Below are 26,975 nucleotides of genomic sequence, written 5' to 3'. Positions count from 1 at the left end.
ACTGAATTTTATTTGAAATGTGGCTGAAATTCATTTCTAGTAAATGAACTGAGCAAAGAACAATGCATGGCTACATGAGCAGCAAGGGTGCAGATTGGAGGGAGGGGGTTACAAAGCAGGATGAAATAATTTTTTCTTCTTCGCCCACTATGGCCATTTCACAGAGCCTGGATATGGACATGTGGGACAGGCAGCTCCTCTATTGTGGGATTCTTCATTTTATTATGATGGACTTGACCTCGAGTTCTTCCACAGATACGTATGTGATCTCCGCTATAGGAAAGCGGATTGGAAATGAGAGAGGAGATCCGGTAGGTAAGTATATGATGATCCTGTTTTTCTCAAACTGGAAACGAACCTGTAAGAAAAGAGGTGGCACAGTGTCAGCTTGCTGGACTATAAAAAAGTCAATGAGTGTTGGTCAAAGAGACAAAGACTTCCACCAAACAAAAATCCTTCCATAAGTTGAAGTGTACATGTAACTTATCTTACTGTATTCTTTATTTATGTGTTGCAGAAAATGGTTAATGGAAAGGAAAATGGAAGGATGGGCTTATGTGCTGCAATGTTTTAGTGATGGGTCTCTGAGGACGGTGTATCTGTCACCTACAACAATGACTGGAGCCCTCAGAAGATCAATAGCTGTTGGCCAGTTTGCCGTCCCGGTATGGCAGCCATTCTCACCCAGGGTTCTTTAAGCTGTGGCCGATAAGCCTCCCATTTGATGGTGCCTGCTTATTCTGGGGCCCAACACCACTTGGTGGGGCCAGCTTCATGACATCAATGATCTTTTTTGCTGCCTATAAGACTGGGATTTTGACCACCACTGTAAGTAGAGCATTCAACACTTTTCAAAGGTTCCTCTGGGGCAATGTAGCTGGTATGGCATACAGCGGCCTTTCCATTATCTTACCACTAGCATCCACATACCAAAAGCTTGACTGTGCACTGAGGCTCTGGCATTAGACGGTGAATCCTAGGGGGCAGAAATGTTATGCCGCTCTCGGTAGTTATTTTCAATAATACTGTTTATCTATTATCTTCAGATCGCCATGAACAAACCATGTCTGCAATGTATCTAATTCTTATGCCTTTTTCTATACTGATAATAAAAACAAAATAAAAAAAACCCCAACAATCTCCCCCTTCCAGGGGCCCAAATACACGCATGTCCTGATAAGGGCCCCATCTGCCACGGTTCCAGCCATGGCTCCAATTCATATGTGTCCTTGATAGAGGTCCTATCTACTATGACTGACTTGGGGTAAATGGGAATTGTTGGTGAGAATACGATTTTTCTGGGTCACTTATTTCTTATTCTACCCCATATAGAATTAAGCCTCGTCACTTTTAGTGTCTGGGGAATTCGGCCACCCAGAGATGAACAGAGCATTCATCAGCAGTAATGTCCATTCCCTGTACCCCCCCCCCCCCCCAAGTCAAACACACATTGGTATTCCCCTGTTTTCCTACCCATCACACACATTGGAAAAAATAAACAGGAGAGAGCCTCTAAGTGCAATATTTAATAAGTGTGGGGCAAAGTATGGGGCAAACTTGCTAAAGTAGCTTTGTGCATGCTCGGAAACTGCTCCACGGTGACATCACACGCCAGCTGGCTCTGCGTTCCAACCAGTGGCCACCAGAGAGCAGGATCTGTTAGTGAGGTCTGCTCATTGTGCTCAGGGCTCATTGCTACTCGTTCTGTCTGCAGAATGTTTTACACTGGTCCAATGGGGAGGCATACTGGACAGTGGGAGGAAACCTGACAAATGAGTGCACAGGTGTTTGATACAGCCCTGGTGATTTGGCAGAGGAAAGTGCCTCTGTGCATGCTGGGATACTGTATAAATGCCAGGAGCACATGTGCTCGGGGTCTTTCGGCTGGATAGCGGAGTCCCAGAGGGAGGGGGCAGCTGCCTCCTCCTCTGCAAAGGTGCCATGCAACCTCAGGTAGTTGTCCTAAGGGCCTGGAGCGTGCTAGTAAGGAACTGAACCTGGAGGTCCCGTGAAGCTGACTGAAAGGGGAGGCACTGGAGGATCAGTACAGATCTGTGTCAAGGGGCCTGACCTGAGGGGGGCCGCTCCTGCAGCTGGAAGAGTCAGTGGACGGGTGTCAGTAAGGGGTATGCTAGTGAGTGTCCCGAAGGTAATGTAGGATCACCAAGTCTATTGCTGGAGAGAAAAGAGCAAGGAGACTTAACCCTTTCCATACATGGCAGTATGGATTAAGAAGTGCAGCTGCTTCCACAAGCAACTTGGTGAGACAAAGTAAGAGTTGTCCTCATCCATTGTGAATAGTTACAGTTGGAGTATCCCACTATTCCCTTCTCCCATCCAAGTTCCAAAATAAACACTAAAAACCAACACACTTGGAATGTTTATTGTGTGACGAGTCATTGGGTGTAAGGAGGGATGTGTGAACTGTTCCCTAAGTGACTGTGTGCTGGTAATCAGAGGAGGCCCGAGAAGTCATTATACAGCTGGCCCTATGGGGGCAGTGCTACATTTGGGGGCGTCATCCTGGATTTCCTCTGAGTTACAGCAGCGAATGCTCCTGGCAACGGCCGAGTATTTGCACAAGTAACGCTATGTCTTCTCAAGCAAAGTACTGGAGTGCTAGCAGAGAAAATAATGTCTGTTCTACAGTGACCAGTAAAAGTGTGCTGCTATGTCATGGTCATGGCAATGGTTGCTATCAGCAATGACCGAACATTTACCTAGGAAACCATATGTCTTCTCAAGTAAAGTGCTGGAGTGTCAGTGGAGAAAGTAATGTCTGCTCTACAGTGATCAGTGAAAGTGTGCTTTTAAGTCATGGTCAAAGCAGTCGTTGTTATCGGATACGACTGGACATTTACCAAAGAAACAATATGTCTTCTCAAGTAAAGTGCTGGAGTGTCGCTGGAGAAAGGATGTGCTGTATTGTGAGAGAAAATCATGTCTGTTTTACAGTAACCTCTGCAAGTGTGCTTTCAAGTGATGGTCAAGAAAGCAGTGACCCGGGATGCGGGGATCGGCGTGTCAGGGGCTGTGTCTGTAGATGTACTGTGAAAGAAAATGTCTGCGGTGCAGCCGGTTAGTGGGACAATTTCTAACAGCAGCGAGGGAGTTTGGTTGGCTTGTGAATGGAGAAGTGCAACTGAAGCTCAAGTACAGACAGAGGAGGCAGATGTATGTGAATCTGTGGCAGGGAACACAATCTGCTTCGCAGTACCATTTGTGCAGGCTGGGCAGAGTTATGGTAGTGGCGAAGGGGTTACTGCACTGCGCAGGAAGGCGCGCGCTCATGAGATCTGCTTTGCAGGAGAAGCCACCGCCGGAGAGTCATCTAGTCTGGTGCCATGGGCGGAGCCTCTGTCTGCGGGCCACCAATCGGAGTGGAAGAAGGGAGCTGAGATGTCACTTCCGCCATTAGGTGTAGCCGAGGAGCAGACACATGTGTGGAGGAGCAAGATGGCGGAGTGAGCCGGAGTGCAGGGGCTATCCCACGTGTTGGAGGAGTACCTGCTGAGCAGACTGAGTTGCTGAATTCGACCCTGTGGGACACTGGGGTGAAACTAGTGCCCAAGGGAATCCTGGCCCTGTGCAGCGGAGGGGACGCAGAGCATCTTGGACTGGTATGTAGCAGATGCTTGAATGTGTCCATGCGGCTGTGGGTATGTCAGTGTGGGCACTGCGGTTATAGATGGAAGGGAGTGATTGCCAGCCCAGAAGACTGTAAGCAAGGCCCGAAGCGAAAAAAAAAAAAAAAAAAAAAAAATAGCGCAGGGCAGACATGACCATGTGAAGAGGGGAGACAGGGCAGGTGTGAGTTAAATTAAATTGTTTTGAGTTGGGGGGTATTCAGGGATTGGTGTATCAGGTTTGGGAGGGGTTGAGGTACAGTTAGGAGGGGTGGCCCCTCAGATTGGAGGTCAGTGGAAGTTCAACGGACGAAGGAAGAAGAAGCTTCCCACCCACCCTCCCTAATTTCTGGGACTGTTATGGTTGATTTTGATTCATGTCTTTTGTGCTTTCTGTCCTTTCTGGGGGAATTGTATATTGTCATGGCAGCTGGGCGTTTTGTTGGTCTTTGCTGGCGGGGGAGGTGAACAGTTTAGGATAAGGGTATGGTTGGGACTCATCGTTGGTATGGGTCCCTATGGTGCATTCCATTTAATGTCAGTTTAAATGGAATTCAAAATGGTGGCACTGCGGGGAGTGGTTTGTCTCCGAGCCGGTGACGCGGCTGGAGGCCTATCAGGGCACAGGTCCCGCAGTGCAGGATTTGGAATTATTTGGAGGAGCCTCAAAGACCAACAGGCCTAATGACTGATTGTTTTATGTTTGTAAGGAATGTTTTTTCTCCTTATGTTAATTTTAAGGTAAAAGGGTTAATAAAATGGCTGCTGTGGCCAATTAACCCCAAGCACGGTGTGGTCTCAATTATTTAGGTAAAGGGAAAGGTTTATGGCATGGGGGTGGAGCCTTTGGCTTTAAGCAGCCTAAGAGTTTGGGGGTGACATCTATTCTACATTGGTCATGTAATCTGAGAGACAGTGAGACTACTCATGAGCCGCTGACACCCAGAGTGGCGACCCCTGTTGGGAGAGCATGGAGAGTGCCGAAAGTACCGCTGGGGCCAGGACCTGTGATGCAAACCCACACTACTATCTGCCAAACCAGAGAAACCCACATCTCAGAGGTGCAGTGCATGCAAGTTGTGAGGGGCGAGCAGCGGCTGTAAGATGCATCAGCAACCATCGCAACAATTGATAGTCTAGCTCTTATAGAGGCAGAGGGGAATCAATGGGCCCAGAAGTTGAAGGCTTCCAGTGCATCCAGTGAGGAGGAGGCCGGGGCCATTGATGTAGGGTCACCCAGTTTCCAGCATCGTTGTGGGTCCCTGGAAGAGGGAATCAATGACTGGAAGTCAGAAGTAGACACTGAGTGGGACTGGGGATGGGGAACTGAGGAGAGAAGCAGCCCAAGTGAAGAGACTGAGGCAGCCGTCATTCACATGCTGTACATGAGGAATTTGGGGCTCTGTGAGGCCTATGCTACTAGCGTCCCAGATCTGTTTCCACCTCACAACTACGCCCAGGCCCGGGTTCAAAACGATGCCTATGCCAGTCTGGAGACCCTATACACCCCACCTGGGAGAGGACAGGCAAAAACGTCCCATGTTGTTTCGCTTTCAACACGTTGTTTAGAGGAAGGTGGCCTTGGAATATAGGTACGATTATCCGTACGCTCCCTGGGAGATATTGGAGGAGATCGAGGATAAGAGAGGGGCTTGGTGTAAAGAAGCTCTGCAAAAAAAAAAATCAGCTTCCAGGTTTTTTTTATTTTTATTTTTTATCAAATTAAACAAGCTGAAGCTGATTGGCTCCCATGCACAGCTGCACCAGATTTTGCACTCTCTACTTTTAGTAATTAACCCTCAATGTGTCCAATATAAACAGTGATGTCACTTTTCCCCATCCAACATTTGTTCTGCCCCTCCCAGTGTAGACGTACCTTGGTGTCCGACCCCACCTGGAAGGGGAAGAAGTCCTCCCTCTGCTGTTTTTCCCAGGCATTGTCCTTCATTGAGTCCAAGATTATTTTTTCCTTGTCTCCAAGATGGTCAAATCGAGCATCAAAGTGTATCACTATATTGCCAGTATTTTTTCCCAAGTTTATGTTAAACCTAGAAAGACAGAAATAGCAATTATTCTGCTCAGCTGACCTTGTCGGATATAGTACTTGAGTCATTCATCAGTGGGACTCCTATGGGTTTCAGAGGTACTTCTGCCACTTATAATGATAATTCATGATACAAATTATGTTTACATTTTCCAAAATCTCAATAAATAGAAATTAAAAAAAAAAAGGTATATATAAATGATACTAGCTTATATTACTACTATTTACTATATTACTATTATTTACTATATTACTTATATACCAGCTTATATTTTTGGACACTTAAAACTATAATCAGTTTACTTGAAAAACTTTTAGAAACAAGTAGAGTATTACACTTCCCCATACCAAAAAATATCTAAAGTGAACCTCTGATCTTGGGCTTGGATCTGGGCATACGGTTACTTACATATTCTTAACAAGCTCGAAGTAAGTGTAGCGCTATACCCGTATGGGCTGCTGGTGAATGTGGTTGTCTCCCACCCTGTACAGCCAGGCACATGAATTTCCAGTCATTAAAAGACAAGAAGCGGTCCTTGCACTTTTATTTGTTTTTTTATTTTGCGGAATTAAACTTGGATGGGGAAGGATGCATATGGGATGCCCATTTGATCGATGAAACTCTATAGGGACTCGAACTATATACATTCCAGTATATACATTTGCTCCTCTTCTACCTGCAGCACACACTCACTTGCAGACTATCACTCCCAGGACCAGCTAGCACAGGTTTCAAATTCAGCACAGTTTTAGCTATATCTGGACAAATGACCTTTGGAGGCAAGGACCGCGGGCCCCTGTGGTGTAGATAAAATGGAAGTCGATGGTGCTAGCTGTCCTATCTGTGGCTACTGCTCTCAGCACCACTTCTTCAGGCCCTTGCAGTCCTCCTGGCTGCAGCTGCCCCTTTCCACTGCCCATGCCACCACAGTCCTCCTGACTGGCTCTGCACCCCTCCCAGACTGCTCCATCCCAGTTCTCTCAGGCATGCCTCCCAGTCCTCCTGACTCCAAGTCCTGATCTGGGCACTATCAACATAGCTTTGCATGGTTTCCTATCACACTCTAAAGATGTGCTGGTAGAATATTCTACTGGGATCACCCAAGATATCTGCCCCAGCTGTAGATAACATGATTGGAGGTCCCCGGGAAAAAAATAAATTGCTGAGCCATAGTATTTTTAAAAATAGGTTAAAGTGGATGTAAGCCCCCACATATACCTAATGAAGTGAACAGCCTCAGATGATACCCCGAGATGAAACAAATCTCCCTACATACGTTTTACATGCATATCTGTTGTCTTCGGCTTGCTATATTCTTTAGAATTCTAACATCGGGTTCAAATTTTTACTTCCTCATTCAGAAGTGGGAGGGGATTCATAGACTGGAAGACAGCTGTTTGAAGGAACAGCACACCTCCACCCTTCCCCCTTCACATAGGCAGAGGAAGGAAGGAATGTGCAAAGCTGTGCTGTGACAAGACAAGCTCTCTGCTAATCTATTTATAGCATCCTGCCTTAGTGCTTTGGAAAGAGATATACGTAAACACTGCAGATATATGTGCCCAGGTCAATCTTCATGAATTTGATATATACAACTACTTTAAGTGTACTCCTGCGCTACCAGTAATATCTGTTTAGTGTGTATTGCAAACAATCGATTGGTTATCATGTAATAGCTGCTGCAAGCACCAAACGGTGTTCCCACAACTATGTACAGTATCATGTAAAATGAAATCATGTGATGCTGAGCTGCTATAAACATAAAATGAGTGAAGTTATGTGAATAATCTTAATACAAAATCAATAACGTGCTATAATATTAAAGGATAGTGAGCTCTATTCATAAAGTGATATGGTTCCCCCTAAAAAACCCGCTCAGTGTTTTTCAAAAAGTTTTTTTGGAATTCACATAAAAATGCTACTAAACTAGCCGGCTTATTTATTTACATTAATCAATAGGCATTAAGGAGCAAGTAGCTGCCGCATCCTTGACAACCAATGAGTTATCAGCCGTTATCGGGGTTTCCCGCTGACAGCTGAATGTAAAAAAAAGGATTTCCAGCATTAACAGTGTCCCCATATATAATTTGTCCCCGTCAAAGTGCCCCAATACTTCAGGTTCCCCCCTCACCCTGTCCCCATACATCAGAGTTGTGTATCGTCCTCCCCCCTGTACCCCTTGTACTCACAGATTACTGCAAATCTTCGTAGATTTGCAGTGGTCTGATACTCCTTCCATTTCAATATTATCGCTTGCACAGTGCTCCTTGGGATGTTTAAAGCTTGAGAAATCTTTTTGTATGCAAATCCGGCGTTAAACTTCTCCACAACAGTATCTCGGAACTGCCTGGTGTGTTCCTTGTTCTTCATGATGCTCTCTGCGCTTTAAACGGACCTCTGAGACTATCACAGTGCAGGTGCATTTATACGGAGACTTGATTACACACAGGTGGATTCTATTTATCATCATTAGTCATTTAGGTCAACATTGGATCATTCAGAGATCCTCACTGAACTTCTGGAGAGAGTTTGCTGCACTGAAAGTAAAGGGGCTGAATAATTTTGCACGCCCAATTCTTCAGTTTTTTATTTGTTAAAAAAGTTTGAAATATCCAATAAATTTCGTTCCACTTCATGATTGTGTCCCACTTGTTGTTGATTCTTCACACAAAATTACAGTTTTATATCTTTATGTTTGAAGCCTGAAATGTGGCAAAAGGTCGCAAAGTTCAAGGGGGCCGAATACTTTCACAAGGCACTGTATATTGTATAATAAATAGCCGAGGTTAGAATCTTCACTTACCTTTTACAGCCTAACGGAATGAAGCCCTCCACCTCAACGCAGTAACCAGAGCTAATGCTGCGTACAGTCTATATGAGAGAAAGGAGAGAATTATTACACCCCCCGGATAATAGAGAGGTGGGATGAATATTGCACCCCGTATAATAGAGAGGTGGGATGATTACTACACCCTGTATAATAGAGGAGGGGGAAGATTACTAAACCCCATAATATAGAAGGAGGATGATTATTACTCCCTGTATAATAAAGGAGAGGGGGATGAATTTTACACCCCGTATAATAAAGAGGAGGGGGTGATTATTACACCCTGTATAATAGAGAGGAGAGATGATTACACAGCCAGCAATGCTATACCAACCAGTGCCCACACCCAGCAACCCTATACTCTCAAATGCCCATACCCAACACCACTACCGGCACCACTGCCCTCACCCATCAACTCTATACTAACAATTGCCTTGAACCAGCAAAACTATAGCAAACCACTATATCCTCCACTGCCCACTAGACATGTGTAATTCATTTCGGACGGAATCAAAATTTGGACAAATTTTTGGTTATTCAGAGATTCGGATGTATCAGAATCTTTGAATGACAACAGTAACAAATTTAGTTGCAATTTATTTATTTTAGTTTTTTTTTTTTTGTTTTCCAAAGAATTAAAAATTTTCAGAACAATTTGAATTTAAATCAGTTATAAAATTGATTGACCGGTCTGAATTCTGTGTGAAGAAGAGCTGGTTGTTAAGGAGCTGGCTGACAAGCCGGCTACCGCACCTTACCAACCGATGACTCATCAGCTGTCAACGGGTTTCCCTTACACAGAAAAAAAAAAACAGACTGGGTGTACTCCAATCCATACCAGGCCTTTAGGGGGAATCGAAGGGTCTGGTATGGATTGGGGGGGACCCCACACTCGTACATTGATATGTAGACATAGGGGGTCATCAAGTGATGTTTAGGGCATGTGACCTGGTGTGGTTCAGGAGGCGGGAGCTTATTCATCCCCCTTTTCCTGGCCTGCCAGACTGCATGCTCGGATAAAGGTCTGCTTGGATTTAGGGGGTATAGTGTTGCTACCCACACCCAGCAACACTATGCTTGCCACTACCCACACCCAGCACCACTATAATCACCACTACCCACACCCAGCAACACTATACCAACCAGTACCCACACCCAGCACCACTATAATCACCACTACCCACACCCAGCAACACTATACCAACCAGTACCCACACCCAGCAACACTATACTCACCACTACCCACACCCACAACACTATACCCACCACTTCCCACACCCAGCAACACTATACTCACCACTACCCACACCCAGCAACACCATACTCACCACTACCCACACCCAGCAACACTGTACCCACCACTACCCACACCCAGCACCACTATAATCACCACTACCCACACCCAGCAACACTATACCAACCAGTACCCACACCCAGCAACACTATACTCACCACTGCCCACACCCAGCAACGCTATACCAATCACTACCCACACCCAGCAACACTGTACTCACCACTACCCACACCCAGCAACGCTATACTCACCACTACCCACACCCAGCAACACTATACCCACCACTACCCACACCCAGCAACGCTATACCAATCACTACCCACACCCAGCAACACTGTACTCACCACTACCCACACCCACAACACTATACCCACCACTTCCCACACCCAGCAACACTATACTCACCACTACCCACACCCAGCAACACCATACTCACCACTACCCACACCCAGCAACACTATACCCACCACTACCCACACCCAGCAACACTATGCTTGCCACTACCCACACCCAGCACCACTATAATCACCACTACCCACACCCAGCAACACTATACCAACCAGTACCCACACCCAGCAACACTATACTCACCACTGCCCACACCCAGCAACGCTATACCAATCACTACCCACACCCAGCAACACCATACTCACCACTACCCACACCCAGCAACACTATACTCACCACTACCCACACCCAGCAACACTATACCCACCACTACCCACACCCAGCAACGCTATACCAATCACTACCCACACCCAGCAACACTGTACTCACCACTACCCACACCCAGCAACACTATACTCACCACTAACCACACCCAGCAACACTATACTCACCACTACCCACACCCAGCAACACCATACTCACCCCTACCCACACCCAGCAACACTATACCCACCACTACCCACACCCAGCAACACTATGCTTGCCACTACCCACACCCAGCACCACTATAATCACCACTACCCACACCCAGCAACACTATACCAATCACTACCCACACCCAGCAACACTATACTCACCACTACCCACACCCAGCAACGCTATACCAATCACTACCCACACCCAGCAACACTATACTCACCACTGCCCACACCCAGCAAAACTATACCAACCACTACCCACACCCAGCAACATTATACTCACCACTACCCACACTTTTTTACACCCAGCAACACTATACCAACCTATGCCCACACTCAGCAAAACTATACCCACCACTGCCCACATCCAACAGCGCTATATGCACCAATGCTAATCAATCCAACACCAAGCATTTTCCTTACCCAGCCACACTATACCAACCACTGCCCACACCCAGCAACCCTATACTCTTTAATGCCCACACCCAGCAGCACTATACCCAGGACTGTACCAACTACTGCCCACATCAGGAAACCCTATACCCACCCTAATGCCCACATCCAGCAACACTATGTCAACCACTGCCTACATCAAGCAACCCTATACCCTCTAATTTCCACACCCAGTAGCACTATACCAATCACTGCCCACAATGTAGAAACACTAAACCAAACACATTCCATGTCCAGCAACACTATACCCACCACTGCTCACACCCAGCAATACTATAACTACCACTGCCCTCACCAAGCAGCCTATACCCGCAGCTATGGAACAAAGTAAGAGTGGTGGCGCAAGCACGGGATACCTTCAGGATAATGCAGTGTCCATTCAACAGTCTTAAAGACTATCAGATCTGTCCCTAAATGGGGATGGAGCATAGTCTCAGGGCCAGCCTGGAGGGGAGTGGAAGCGATCTCCAAAAAAGTGTGGAAATAAGAGAGAAAACAGGCGCCTCTGAGTATAGACTGTTGATAATTTATGTAGCACTGCCCCCATGGGAGCTGCTTAGATTGGATTCCCCTATTTAGGAACTTGGATAGGAGAAGTGATGAGTGGGATACTCCAACTTGGCAACTATGCACAAATCTTGAGGACTTCTAACTGTATTGAGTGTGGCAAGGCCACTGCTTCACTTTGCCACTGAAGTGAAGATATGAAGAGTGAACTATTCTGTGAATTAATCTTCAGGGTCTAACTCGGCACCCCCTTTCTCACTGAATGTGTGTGCTAGCTCTTGTCCTCTGACCCTACAGGAGTGGTCCCCTTCCTGGCAGTGTTAATTTTGTCGACTAAAACCGACTAAAACGTTTTCGTCGACTAACACAATTCAGATGACTAAAATACGACTAAAACTAAAATGGCATTTTAGTCTTAAGACTAAAATATGACTAAAACTAAAATGGCATTTTAGTCAAAAGACTATAACTAAAACTAAATCGAAATTTGCTGCCAAAAATTAACACTGGTGCATGCTCAAAGCATAAATAATAACATATTAGATTTTTCACTCCAGGACCAGCAGTAGTATATAATGAGTTTGGAAATTGTAGAGAAATGCTTAAATAATGCATTACAAATTACAATTGAACTACACCCATTTGATTATAGATGACTAAAATGAGTTTTAGTCGACTAAAATGTAGGGCGTTTTAGTCGACTAAAATATACTGGAGTTTTAGTCGACTAAATACGACTAAAACTAAAACACTTGCAGAAGACTAAAATAGGACTAAAACTAAAATGCCATTTTAGTCCTAAGACTAAGACTAAAACTAAATTGAAATTTGCTGCCAAAATTAACACTGCTTCCTGGTCAGACCCCTGGCAGACTCCCTGGTTCTCACGGACACTGTTTTTCCTCAGGTAGCTCTGCCTTCAACTCCACCGTCAGTATCCTGGACCTCTTGGCTTAACACCACACTCTGGCTCACCAGGCCGACTGCCTGTGGCCACTTTCCTTGCTGACAGGAGGAGAGACAGCCGTCACCCTCCTCCTGGGACCTGGCCTCCCACCCAAAGACACCCTGTCACATGTGCCCTTGGCTTTTATGATCAATCCCAGGATGCACTGTGGTTGTGCCCTCCCACTGGGACTGTCACAAAAGCCTGTGTGTCACTGGCTGGGTTTCCTCCACTGTCCAACAGGCTCCCCTATTGGATACAGTAGGGACACTCCCTCAGACTAAGTGAATCACACATGGACACATGCAACAGGCAGAACTAACAATCAGACTCTCCTGATGAGCAGGCAGAGCCTAAAACTAAGCTTTTACCTAGCACCTTTCTAGGAGGGTGCTACATTTAATAATAAAAAGAAGCAATAAACTCACATAGGAGATGTAAAACAGGCACATAGGAGTCTTCAGTGGTCAGAGTCTGCATCGGGGCCAGCCCGGTCTGACCACAGAAGACCCCTATGAGCCTGTTTCACATCTCCTATGTGAGTTTATTGCTTCTTTTTAATATTAAATTATCAACAGTCTATACTCTGAGGCGCCTGTTTTCTCTCCTATGCCCACAGCCAGCAACCCTATATCCACCACTGCCCAAACCTATCAATCTTATACCAGCCTATGCCCTCACACAGAAACACTATACCAACCACTACCCACACCCAACACCACTATATGCACCATTGCCAACACCCATCAACCCTTTGCAACAACTGACAACTCCCAGCAAATCTATTTCAACCACTGCCCACACCCAACGGCCCAATACCCACCAATGCCCCCAACCAGTAGCACTATACCAACCAATTCCCACACCCAGCAATGCTATGCCCACCACTGCCCCCACAGACAATACCCATCATTACCAACAGCCAGCAACCCTATTCTAACCTATGCCCACACCCACCAACCTATGTCCACACCAAGCAAACCTATACCCACCACTGTCCTCATCCATCAACCCTATACCATCCACTGCCCGCTACACTATACCCACCACTGCCCACACCCAGCAGCACTATACCCACCACTACTTACATCCCACAAAACCCATTTGTTCAGCTTTTGCAGCTTCTATCGGTGCTCATACTCACTTTATCTGCCATCCTGCTTCCTTATCAGAGAAAGTTATGAACAAGTGCACCTCTACCCCTTCATATATAGAGGGTCTACTATAGGTGGAACCAGTCATGATAAAGGGATCACCCCGCCCAGTGGACTGGGAATTGTTCCAAAACTGCTTTTTGCAGAGAACTATTAAAATGTGGATATGGTGTGACTGAGCATGAGTCATCCATCGTCACTCTGCTTGTATAAAAGAGGGAAGAAAAGTTGGTAAAGGTGCTACCTGTTTAAGAGGAGATTAAAATGGGATGATGATCTTTTAGTGTAAGAATTTTTAACCCAATATCTCCATCATAGTGAAAATCCTGAATCCAATTTCTCAAAACATACAATAAATAAATAAATATAAATAGTTTACTAATAGTAACTAAAGTGCATGTGCCAAATGAATGTTGTTCGGGCATATACCAAGGCCCACACAAAGTGCTCGGTGCCGGAAAAAATATATATTCTTAATAAACTATAAATAAACAAAAGTGCACAGTGTGTGATAAAATGTATTATCTTTTACAGTGCTTAGAAGCGATGTGTATTGGTGAGAAAAGTACCAGTGTGATTAGTACTCAATTGTTTCTGATCTTATAAGGTGACAGTGCTTTTAAGAAAAAAATGACATTTAAAATAATAAATGAAACTGTCCCTTTAAGGGTAAAAAATAATGAATAGTGCCAGTGAATGAGTCCAAAAGTGCTATATAGCAGGTGATGGTAGGTGAACCTCGTGCCTATACCCGTGATGCCCACTAGGTATTGCACTCACCCTTTCCAACCCCTAGTTGTAGGGTTATTTGGTTGGTTGGTGTTATTAGTAACCTCCAAAAACTAAATGAACGATCCGGGGCGTCCTTTGTATCTGGTGTGAGCGGCTCAGATATGCCTCCAAGAGATATTCTCACGATCTAGATGGTTCGCTTCAAACCACTTCTGGACCGGAAGGTTTTGCCCCCTTAATGACCAGGCCATTTTTTGCAATTCGGCACTGCGTTACTTTAACTGACAACTGCGCGGTAGTGCGACGCTGTACCCAAATAAAATTGATTTCTTTATTTTCCCACAAATAGAGCTTTCTTTTGGTGGTATTTGATCACCTCTGTGGCTTTTATATTTTGCACTATATCTCCAGGCCCGGCCAGGCCCCTGCTGGTGATCCCTCTAGTGATATGAAGATCTATATAGAGGAATCAGGACCTCCTTCCTCCGGCTGGTGATCCCTCTAGTGATATAAAGATCTATATAGAGGAATCAGGTCCTCCAATACATCATGGATTTGCTGGGACCGTCTTGGGATTTGATGTATGTCCCGGCGTCCCAGCGAATCAAGAGTCCTGGAGTGGAGCCTAGTGCCAGATCCCTGGCAGACCCCTCTATTGATTTAAAGATCTATAGAGAAGAATCAGGACCTCCTTTTATCCTATCGGTGATCCCTCTAGTGATATAAAGATCTATATAGAGCAATTAGGACCTCCTTCTTCTTGCCTGTGATATAAAGATCTCCTTCCTCTTCCAGTGATAAAAAGATCTACCTAGAGGAATCAGGACCTCCTTCCTCCTGCCAGTGATCCCTCCAGTGATTTAAAGATCTATATAGAGGAATCAGGACCTCCTTCCTCCTGCCAGTGACCCCTCTAGTGATATAAAGATCTATATAGAGGAATCAGGACCTCCTTCCTCCTGCTGGTGACCCCTCTAGTGATATAAAAATCTATATGGAGTAATCAGGATCTCCTTCCTCCTGTCGGTGATCCCTCCAGTGATATAAAGATCTATATAGAGGAACAGGACCTCCTTCCTCCTGCCGGTGATCCCTCCAGTGATTTAACGATCTATATAGAGGAACAGGACCTCCTTCCTCCTGCCGGTGATCCCTCCAGTGATTTAAAGATCTATATAGAGGAATCAAGACCTCCTTCCTCCTGCCGGTGATCCCTCCAGTGATATAAAGATCTATATAGAGGAATCAGGATCTCCTTCCTCCTGCCGGTGATCCCTCCAGTGATTTAACGATCTATATAGAGGAACAGGACCTCCTTCCTCCTGCCGGTGATCCCTCCAGTGATTTAAAGATCTATATAGAGGAATCAAGACCTCCTTCCTCCTGCCGCTGACCTCTCTAGTGATATAAAAATCTATATAGAGGACTCAGGACCTCCAATACATCATGGATTCGCTGGAACCGTCTCGGGATTTAATGTAAGTCCCGGCGTCCCAGTGAATCAAGAGACCCTGAGTGGAGCCCAGTGCCAGATCACATTCCTACACCTGGTTCCTGCGACTAGCCTGGCAGGGGCACCCTGGTTCCCTCTGCCCCATAGCTTGTGTGGAGTTTATGTGATACCACATAACATGATCCAGTCTCAGCATTGCTGCCGACAACACCCCACGGGCTGCCAGTCATTACTGTGACAGGCAGCCTGCGGGAAGATGTCGGTTGCAATACAGAGACTGGATCGTGTTATGTGCTATCACATATATGGTGTCTCCCTCACTTCTCCAGCTCCCTTCTCTCCCCAGTGCCCCATGTACCTTCTCTCTGATGCCTCCCTTTGTCAGCTGCAGTGATGCCCCCGAGCCACAGCGTTGTACCCTAGTCGTTGTCACTGCTCCCTTGTGACACCAGGGAGCTGCCAGCAAGCCAGGTTCCTGGGAGTGGATTGGCTGAGCACAGGATTGGCTGAGCACAGGAAGCCACGCCCACAAGCCCCACTTCCTGCACACACAGAGCAGAGGATGGGAAGGGAGCTGTTGGTGCGTGCCGCCTGCGCGGAGATCTATAGAGAGCTGTAGTGTTGCCACCTCATCCCTTTAATCCAGGACACATATTAATTACACAGGTTCTGAGGCTGATACAATGCACATAAGGCACTAAGTGAGTTTAATTACCACCTTAATCAGCCACAGAACCGGTGCAATTAATGTGTGTCCTGGTTTAAAGGGATGAGGTGACAACCATAGCTGGGACCCTGGTGCAACATAATGCATGCATGCTGACTGCCCTGCTCCCCCTAAATGGGGTCTGCACATGGTAAGCAACCTGCTGATCCATTCTCTGGGTCTGACAGGTCATATGATAAGTGAAAGCACCCAGCTGTGACCAGAGACAGGAGCACATTCAGCAGGGACAGGGTGGGAGAAGGAGTGGGGGGGGGAGGATGCATGCCACTTGCACCCAGGGGAGTCCCTTCTTCTGTCGGGGGTGTCCCTGCCTCTGACTCATCTTACAGGGTCACTCAAGTCCAGTGGCTCACTAAAGGCAGATTTGACAACCCTCCTCTCCAGGGCCTTCCTAGGATGGGACTTAATTTCCTCTGCTGTCACTCGCCACTGCTAAAGCCTTTCCAGGCATGGGGCAACGTAAGCCACAAGCTTATCATGTCGGTCCCTCAGGCCTTTCACTGGTCCACCATTCTTCCAGCTTCCCAGAAAAGGCCTAAACCAGGGCTGAAAAATACCAACCCACCCAGGTGGTTCCTCTACCAGCATGTTACCAATAATATGTTTCAAAAACATCAGATAAAAGAATACCACCAGATTGACCATTCCTAGGCCACTCCTCCACCTGGAAAGGAAGGTTACAGACCTCCTAATGAAGTTCAGTTTGTTCCCCCATAACAGCTAGAAGAAACAGCTGTAGACCTTCGCAAAGAGAGACATTGGCAAAACACAGACAAAGCTGATATACAGAAATACTGGGATCAGGCAAGTTTTAATCAGGTCAATCCTTTCCCTGTAAGAGAGTTTCAAATCCTTCCAGATGGCAACCTTGGCATTGGCATCTTGTAGCCTGCTTACCCAAATTGCAAGGTCGTAATCGCTGGGACCAAATTTGATGCCTAAAACTTAAATTTCCTGCCGGGGGTCTAGGAAGGTGTCCAGAAGCTCAAAGCCATCGCCTTTCTCTCCCATCCAGAAAATCTCACTCTTATCCTGATTGATCTTTGATCTGCTCCATCACCGAGACCACCTCCTCTGTTCCAGAGATGAAAACAGACATGTCATCAGCATAGGCCACGACCCTCAAAGGGGGATCACCAGGAATGCCCAAAGGCACACCACACAATGGTCCGCTCTCTAAAGAAGGGATCCATTGTGAACGCATATAGCAGAGGACTCAAAGAATACCCCTGATGCACACCCGAGTCAACCTCAAAAGGCCATTCACAAGCATGAAGCTTTCAGCCCCTCTGTACAAGGTCTTCAGCAATCAATAAAGATCCCCTCTGGGCCATACTTACCAAGAAGCAGCCATAGGTATGTAACGCTCTGGGGTTTGATTTAGTGAACTGGATTTGCAGCTGCAGAATTTCCACTCAGTAGTCTTGTAGAGATGTGTTGAATCACCTTATCCAACTCTCCTGACTCATCATAGTGGCTCAGCCTGCTTCAGTATGCACATACACAAACACTCAGATAAGATGTTGCTGGAGTGATAGATATCTATGCAATAGTATTGAGGTGATATACTGAAGGAATAGGCTTGAGTAGTGATAGCAATTAATGATAGGCACTCAGGTAGTAATGTTGCAGGAGCGATAGCAGATGGTGACAGATAGTATGCAGGAGGGTTAGCAATCATGTACAAGTAACAGGTGGTAGGTGATAGCAGATGAAGTGTACAGGAGATGCTAAGTTAATGCAAGGATATAAGTCACAGGTGGTAGTAGGCTCAAGAGCTAGCAATCTAGGTAACGATGCAGGTGATAGATATTGTAGTGCATATATCCTAAAGTTAGCAACAGTTCTTAATATGCAGGAAGAATAGATAGCATGTGACTAGATAGGAAGGGATCCCCTGCGGGGTACTTATCACTAGCTGGTAAGCGAGGTAAAGGATCAAGTAGCGAGGTAAAGGATCAGGTAGCGAGGCTCCGGTCAATCCAGGTATGGGGAAGATAGCTGGAGGATTCGGCAGCGTCAGACAGGCATGTATAACGAGCGGTTGCACGAACACCTTGTGAGTGCACAGCGTCGGTTGAAATAGCCGCTCAGAGCGGCGCCTAGTGATGACATCATCAGATGTTAAAGAGACATGCAGCTATATGCGTTCCACCTACCTGAATGGTGGAACGCAATGCGGAAGTAAGAGGCTAGAAAGGTACTGAAAGTACCAGGATCTTACAGTACCCCCCCCCCCATAAGGCCGGCTCCAGAAGGCCTATAGCACTGGTCTCTCAGGGTATTTGGAGTGGAACCTTCGTATAAGCCTGGATGCGTGAACGTCAGAAGCATCCAATCAGGTGTCGTCTTGGGGTCCATAGTTTTTCCATCTGATGAGATATTGGAGTTTTCCTCTGTGGATACGAGAATCCAAAATCTCCCTAATCTCAAATTCTTCTCCCCCTTCAACTTGTACTGGAGGTGGAGGCGAGATGGTAGGTCTAATTCCTTGGTTGGGTATATGTGGCTTTAGTAGAGATACGTGGAAAATGGGGTGTATCTTAAGATCTGCCGGTAAAGTGAGTCGAACTGCAGCTGTTCCAATGAGTTTCTCGATTGGGAAAGGTCCCAAAAACAGAGGTCCAAGCTTTTTACTGGGGATTTTAAACCTCAAGTTTTTTGTAGATAGCCAAACAAGATCCCCAATAGTATATTGAGGAGAAGGTCTTCTACGAAGGTCGTAGTACCTTTTTTGTTGGCTATGAGCATGTGAGATGGTGGTGTTAAGTAAATCCAGAGAGTCTTTTAATTGGGTGAGATAGTCAGAGGCTACTGGATTACTTGATGGTAGGATGCGTGGTGGAAGAAGTGTGGGATGAAACCCATAGTTTAGGTAGAACGGACTTTGCTTAGTAGTAATGTGGGTTGCATTATTATAAGCAAATTCCGCCAAAGGGAGGAGGTCCACCCTATCATCCTGTAGGTATAAGGTGTAGCAACGCAAATATTGTTCAATACACTGGTTGACTCTTTCAGTTTGTCCATTGGTCTGTGGGTGATAAGGGGAAGTAAGTTTCCGCTCAATACGTAGTATATGACATAGAGCTTGCCAAAACTTAGAGATGAACTGTGAACCCCGGTCAGATAGAAGAGTCTTTGGAATTCCATGTAGTTTGAACACATGTTTCATTAGTAATTCCGCTGTTTCCTTAGATGAAGGTAGTCTGCGAATAGGAATGAAATGTGCCATCTTTGTCAGATGGTCCACTGACACTAGGATGGTAGTAAATCCTTTGGAAGGTGGTAATTCTACTATGAAGTCTAGAGACACAACTTCCCATGGAACTTTGGGTATTGGTAGACTGCAAAGTAGACCAGATGGTTTTGTAGTGTCAATTTTGGACCTTGCACAGATGTCACATGAGGAAACAAATTTCTGTACAGACGTCTTCATTCCAGGCCACCAAAATTGCCTGGTGAGCAAATTAAATGTCTTAGTCATACCCATATGTCCTGCCATAGGTACGTCATGTGATAGTTCCAAGATTTTAGTACGCATACCAGGAGGTATGTAGAGTTTGTTGTCAAAGTAGAGGAAGCCTTCTGCATCAGCACTTAGTTGTGGTGGTGGTGAATCCAGTCCTAGACTGTGCAGAATCTCTTCCTTTAAGGAACGAACAACACCTATAATACGATCATGGGGTATTATAGGAAGTGAAGGGATTTCAGCACAGTTATCTTCCGTTAACCGTGATAACGCATCCGCCTTCTTGTTTTTATCTGCAGGTGTGTAGGTCACTAAGAAATTGAATCTTAGGAAGAATAATGACCAACGTACCTGCCGATGGGAAAGGGTCTTGTTGGTCTGAAGGTATTGGAGATTCTTATGATCTGTATATATGAGTATTGGCAACCGGGTACCTTCAAGTAAATGTCGCCAATTTTCAAGTGCCAGTTTTATGGCAAGCAGCTCTTTTTCACCCACTGGGTAGTTCACCTCTGGGCTACTTAGTGCTTTAGAGAAGAAGGCAACTGGGTGGAGTGGTGAAGTATTCGTTGGTCGTTGGGAAAGAACTGCTCCTACAGCCATATTTGACGCATCCACCTCTAGGATGTATTGGAGGGATTGGTCTGGATGGCGTAGTATGGGAGCAGAAGTGAAGCTTGATTTTAACAAGCGGAAAGCTTTATTTGCTTCTTCAGACCATTTGTATGTTTTTTTCACACTTGTGAGTTGTGTGAGCGGTCTTACAATAGAAGAGAAGTTCTTGATGAACTTCCTATAAAAGTTTGAGAACCCAAGGAATCGTTGTAATGCCTTACGAGTTGTTGGTACAGGCCAATCCAGAATATACGATATCTTGCTCATATCCATCTTAAAACCATTCTTTGATATGATGTATCCTAGGAATAATACTTCTTCCTTATGAAATAGGCATTTCTTCAGCTTTACATATAAATTGTGTGCGAGTAATCTGGACAACACAAGTCTTACATGTCTTACATGTTCAGACAAGGATTGAGAGTCAGTGTTAATTTTGGCAGCAAATTTCAATTTAGTTTTAGTCTTAGTCTTAGGACTAAAATGGCATTTTAGTTTTAGTCCTATTTTAGTCTTCTGCAAGTGTTTTAGTTTTAGTCGTATTTAGTCGACTAAAACTCCAGTATATTTTAGTCGACTAAAACGCCCTACATTTTAGTCGACTAAAACTCATTTTAGTCATCTATAATCAAATGGGTGTAGTTCAATTGTAATTTGTAATGCATCATTTAAGCATTACTCTACAATTTCCAAACTCATTATATACTACTGCTGGTCCTGGAGTGAAAAATCTAATATGTTATTATTTATGCTTTGAGCATGCACCAGTGTTAATTTTTGGCAGCAAATTTCGATTTAGTTTTAGTTATAGTCTTTTGACTAAAATGCCATTTTAGTTTTAGTCGTATTTTAGTCTTAAGACTAAAATGCCATTTTAGTTTTAGTCGTATTTTAGTCATTTGAATTGTGTTAGTCGACGAAAACGTTTTAGTCGGTTTTAGTCGACTAAATTAACACTGTTGAGAGTAAATGAGTATATCATCCAGATATACCACAACACAAACATCGAGTAGGTCTCTGAAGAAGTCATTTATAAACCGCTGGAATGCTGCGGGAGCATTACACAATCCAAAGGGCATCACCAGATATTCAAATAGTCCGTATCTAGTTCTGAAAGCCGTCTTCCACTCATCCCCATTACGAATGCGGATGAGATTGTATGCCCCTTTTAAGTCCAACTTTGAAAAGTAGGTGGCTCCGCGCACTTGTTCAATGAGTTCCGGAATGAGAGGTAAAGGATAGCGATCCTTTATCGTGATAGTATTTAACTGCCTATAGTCAATGATAGGCCTGAGACTTAGATCCTTATTGCGGACAAAGAAAAGTCCTGCAGCTGTGGAAGAAGTAGAGGGTCTAATAAACCCTTTCGCTAAATTCTCATCCAAGTATTCCTTAAGATGAGAAAGTTCATCCTGAGATAGAGGATAAACATGTCCGAAAGGTAGTTTACTGTTAGGGAGTAGATCAATAGAACAATCATAGTCCCTATGGGGAGGCAATACTTGAGCATTTTTCTCAAGGAAGACTTCAGATAGATGCTGACAGCATGGTGGTGGTGTGATTTCATCTGACACCATGGACAGGATTTTTTTATAAGATTGGAGGTTACACGTGGTCTCGCAATAGTGAGAGGGGAAGGTTAGTGTCAGCGTTTTCCAATCAATGTTTGGTTGATGTATGTGTAACCAGGGAAGCCCCAAAATAATGGGAAAATGTGGTGAAGGTAATACATCAAAGGTGGTGGTTTCAACATGAGACTCGTTAGTAGTAACAAGAAGTGCTTGTGTTTGATTGGTAATTGGACCAGAAGATAACGGAATACCGTTAATTAAACTAACAGAGACAGGAATAGGTTTTGAAATAATAGGTATTTTATTCAAAGCAACAAAACTAGTGTCAATGTAGTTCCCACAAGATCCTGTGTCGATCATAGCCTTGGTAGTGATTCTATTTTGGTCCCACTGTAAGATCAAATGAATGAAAAGATAGGGATTAGAAAAAGAAGTCGTTAATCCCCCCAGTAATACATGTGAACACTCACCCTCTTTTTTGCGGACAAGGGGACAGATGCTTATCAGATGATCAGCGGAAGCGCAATACATGCAGAGATTTTGAGATTTTCTCCTGGCTCGTTCAACAGACGATAATGGTGGGCGTATGATTCCTACCTCCATAGGAGTAGGGTCAGAGGACGAAAACTGAGAAGGATTGGGTAATGGTACTTCCATTTTCTCAGCCATCCTTTCTCTTAAACGTCTGTCAATATTGATGCTGAGTTGTATTAAGGCATCCAAAGTGCCAGGTAAATCCGCTCGGGCGAGCTCGTCTTTAACGGCTTCGGATAACCCGAGCCTGAACTGGGTTCATAGAGATGCATCATTCCACCCTGAATCAAGGGTCCATCTCTTGAACTCTGCTACGAAGTCTTCAACAGGTCTCCTTCCCTGTTTTAAAGCCCTCAATTGGCTGTCAGCAGTACTCTGCCTATTTGGGTCTTCATACAGGCTAGAGAGTTCTGCTAGGAACGCAGGATAGGAGTTGAGAAGAGGGTCATTTTTCTCAAAGAGAGAGTCTGCCCAAGCCCGTGGATCTCCTGACATATATGAGATAGTGGTGCAGACTTTAATTTGGTCTGTATTGTAAGTACGAGGTTTTAAATTAAAAAGCAATTGACATGCGTTTTTAAATTCACGAAATTTTTTCCGATCACCTATAAACACTTGTGGGGGGTTTATTTTGGGCTCACGGGGTTGAGCAGCAGTGAGCTGTGATACACGGGCTATCTGCTGTCTCAAAGTCTGATTTTCTTTTTGCACTTCGGTAAGAGAAACAATTAATGCATCTACCTTTTGTGTTAGGTGCATCACATGAGTGGCTAATTCTGCTGAATCCATTTTTTCTGGTTCGTGCAATCTGTAACGCTCTGGGGTTTGATTTAGTGAACTGGATTTGCAGCTGCAGAATTTCCACTCAGTAGTCTTGTAGAGATGTGTTGAATCACCTTATCCAACTCTCCTGACTCATCATAGTGGCTCAGCCTGCTTCAGTATGCACATACACAAACACTCAGATAAGATGTTGCTGGAGTGATAGATATCTATGCAATAGTATTGAGGTGATATACTGAAGGAATAGGCTTGAGTAGTGATAGCAATTAATGATAGGCACTCAGGTAGTAATGTTGCAGAAGCGATAGCAGATGGTGACAGATAGTATGCAGGAGGGTTAGCAATCATGTACAAGTAACAGGTGGTAGGTGATAGCAGATGAAGTGTACAGGAGATGCTAAGTTAATGCAAGGATATAAGTCACAGGTGGTAGTAGGCTCAAGAGCTAGCAATCTAGGTAACGATGCAGGTGATAGATATTGTAGTGCATATATCCTAAAGTTAGCAACAGTTCTTAATATGCAGGAATAGATAGCATGTGACTAGATAGGAAGGGATCCCCTGCGGGGTACTTATCACTAGCTGGTAAGCGAGGTAAAGGATCAGGTAGCGAGGTAAAGGATCAGGTAGCGAGGCTCCGGTCAATCCAGGTATGGGGAAGATAGCTGGAGGATTCAGCAGCGTCAGACAGGCATGTATAACGAGCGGTTGCACGAACACCTTGTGAGTGCACAGCGTCGGTTGAAATAGCCGCTCAGAGCGGCGCCTAGTGATGACATCATCAGATGTTAAAGAGACATGCAGCTATATGCGTTCCACCTACCTGAATGGTGGAACGCAATGCGGAAGTAAGAGGCTAGAAAGGTACTGAAAGTACCAGGATCTTACAAGGTACTCATAATTGACTCAAACAAAAGCTTTAGCCTGATCCAATGCCAGCAGGTACTTTCTCTAGCCTGCAGCCCTGCACTGTTCCAGGGCCTCTTGGACCGCTAACACCGCTGAAGAAGTGCTTCTACCCTAAACCAAACAGTGCTAGTGGTGAGAAAGTAAATTGCCTGCTACAGACGATAAACGCCAGAAAATTATTTTTGCCAGGATCTTCCTATCAACATTAAGAAGGCTAATGGGCCGCCAATTCTCGATTCTCGAATAATCTTTACCCTTTGACAGAAGAATAACTGCAGATTGTCGCATGGAGGGAGAGAGTGAACCCTCTCTCAGACAGCCATTAAAAACCTCCACCAAAAACGGGGCCAGAGTAACCTTAAAATGCTTGTAAAACTCAGCTGTCAATCCATCTGGCCCAGGCGACTTCTTAATGGCAAGCTTAACAATAGCCTTAACCACCACATCTGCAGTGATTTCCACTGCCAAACTCACCAGAGAACTGCCATTTCCCAGTCCTGGAATAGAATCCAAAAAACCTCACATGGCTGCCCGATCAAGGTCCCTCCTGCCCAGGAGGTCAGTATAATATGACCTGGCGATTTCCAGGATCCCCGACTTGGACTTGGTCAAGGAACCCATATTGTCAATCAGGCCTATAACTGACTTAACTGCTCTACCTTGTTTGGAATTCTGGTAAGGGTCGGGCGAGTGATATTTCCCATAATCCCTTTCCAGAACCAAAGAGGCATGCCTGTCATATTGACACTCCCTGAGCAAGAGTTTAACCTCAGAGATCATCGCTGGATCTCCATTGTTCGAGACAAGCCTATCAAGCTTCCTCCGCAAACGCTGGTAGGTGACATATTTATCAAGCTGTCTATTTCTTCCTATAGCCTTGAAAAACCCAACAATCCTTTGTTTTGTAAGCTCCCACCACTCTGACTTACTGCTGCAAAAGTCCATGATCGATACCTGTGCCTGAAAAAAATCCTCAAAGGATTGACTCACCTTCTCATCGTCCAGGAGTGCCGAATTCAGCTTCCAGGTACCCCTCCCTCTAGGTGGTGTATCAGGGCTATTTAGAGTCACAGACCGAATACAGTGATTGGAAAACTCCACCGCCTGACACACTGGTGCCGAGAAGGCAGAGTTCCCCTTTAAAAAAAGCCTATCTGTTCTACTACCTCGCTGAAAAGTGAATCCCATGTCGTCTGGGCAGCAGTGAATGTGCACATCAACCAGACCTGCCTCCCTCGCTATTTTGTTTTTAAAAAAAAGCCATTACAGTCCAGCCTGGCTCCGGTACATTTCCTGTCCTTAGTCCTAGTGATGGTGTTGAAATCACCACCGAAGACAACTTGCTGGGCTGTAAAAAGAAAAGGCTTGACCTTCATGAAGAGGCATTTCCTGTCCCACTTTGTCTGGGGCCCATAGATGTTAATCAAGCGCAGGTCCTGCCCCCCCCCCCCCCATGGAGACGTCTAAGACCATGCATCTCCCTATTTCTACCTCAATAATCTGCCGACAGGTTACCATGCCGGAAAAAAGTACTGCAACTCCAGTGTAAGGCTCGGCCGCAAGAGACCAGAAGGAGGGCCCATGCCTCCACTCCCTCTTTGCTAGATGAATATCGGCCAAACTAGACAACCGGGTCTACTGCAAAAAGAAAATATCAGCATCAAACCTGCTGAGCAAAAATAAGGCCATGTTACGAGCACTTACTGATTTTATACTGGCGACATTAATGGTCACCACTTTTAAAGGAGTGGGAACCGCCATCAGGATGATTGGTGTACACGTTTCTTAGCCTTCTTACCCCCCTCCCTACCTGGAGACCCTGCACGCTTCAGTGTCCTCTGTGATTCCTCCTCCATTGAAATCACAGACTCATTACCCGAAGAACCGTCATCCTCCACCTCAGAACACACCTCAAACTTATTGGACACCTCCACCCTCCCAGGTACAGGCACATCCTTTTTCTTCTTCTTCGCAGACTTTCTTTTTGCCTCCAACCACACCATATCTTCATGAGACAACTCTGACTGTAAAGCCCCCTCCCCCTCCATTCCACCATCACTCACAACATCATCCACCCCACTCACTCCACTCACCACAACAGTCCCCCCACCCTTCACCCCAGCACCCCCATCATCATTCACTCCATTCCCCTTCGCCTCGCGCCCTCCAGTCCAGGAGGTGGGGTCGGTGCAACCTTGCACACTGGTTCAGCTCCCTCCATACCTACTACTACTGGGGAGACTGACACAGGAGGATCAGACAAAACATCCACTGACACCGAATCAGGGGGCACGACACAAGGGGATGAGACAACAGGGACAGAGACATTGGTGACCCCTGACACAGCCCCCCTCTCCTCTGCCTCCTCCATGTCCAGGTGAAAAAACTCTTCCACTATAGCAGACTGATAATGCAAGGCCTCAGGGCACTGGCTGTACGCATGCCCATTTTCCTCTACCTCCTG

At 45.4% G+C, this 26,975-nt stretch overlaps 1 protein-coding gene across 1 annotated transcript; it reads right to left on the bottom strand.

Moving 5' to 3' along the window:
- Nucleotides 1-26,514, bottom strand: LOC309562111 (galectin-1-like; the record flags this gene model as incomplete). The annotated part of the gene is made up of 5 exons (XM_082266242.1): nucleotides 1-358; nucleotides 5,503-5,674; nucleotides 8,475-8,542; nucleotides 24,986-25,008; nucleotides 26,322-26,514. 5 exons carry the CDS (start codon nucleotides 26,512-26,514, stop codon nucleotides 215-217), a joined length of 600 nt encoding a protein of 199 aa, XP_082122368.1. The 3' UTR covers nucleotides 1-214.
- Between the last annotated feature and the right edge of the window lie 461 nt (nucleotides 26,515-26,975).

Source organism: Pelophylax lessonae (genome assembly GCF_965119305.1).
Source record: "Pelophylax lessonae genome assembly, chromosome: 8".
NCBI classification, from domain to species: domain Eukaryota; kingdom Metazoa; phylum Chordata; class Amphibia; order Anura; family Ranidae; genus Pelophylax; species Pelophylax lessonae.
The sequence above is the reverse complement of the archived record's forward strand: the minus strand, read 5'-3'. Positions and strand labels throughout refer to the sequence as shown.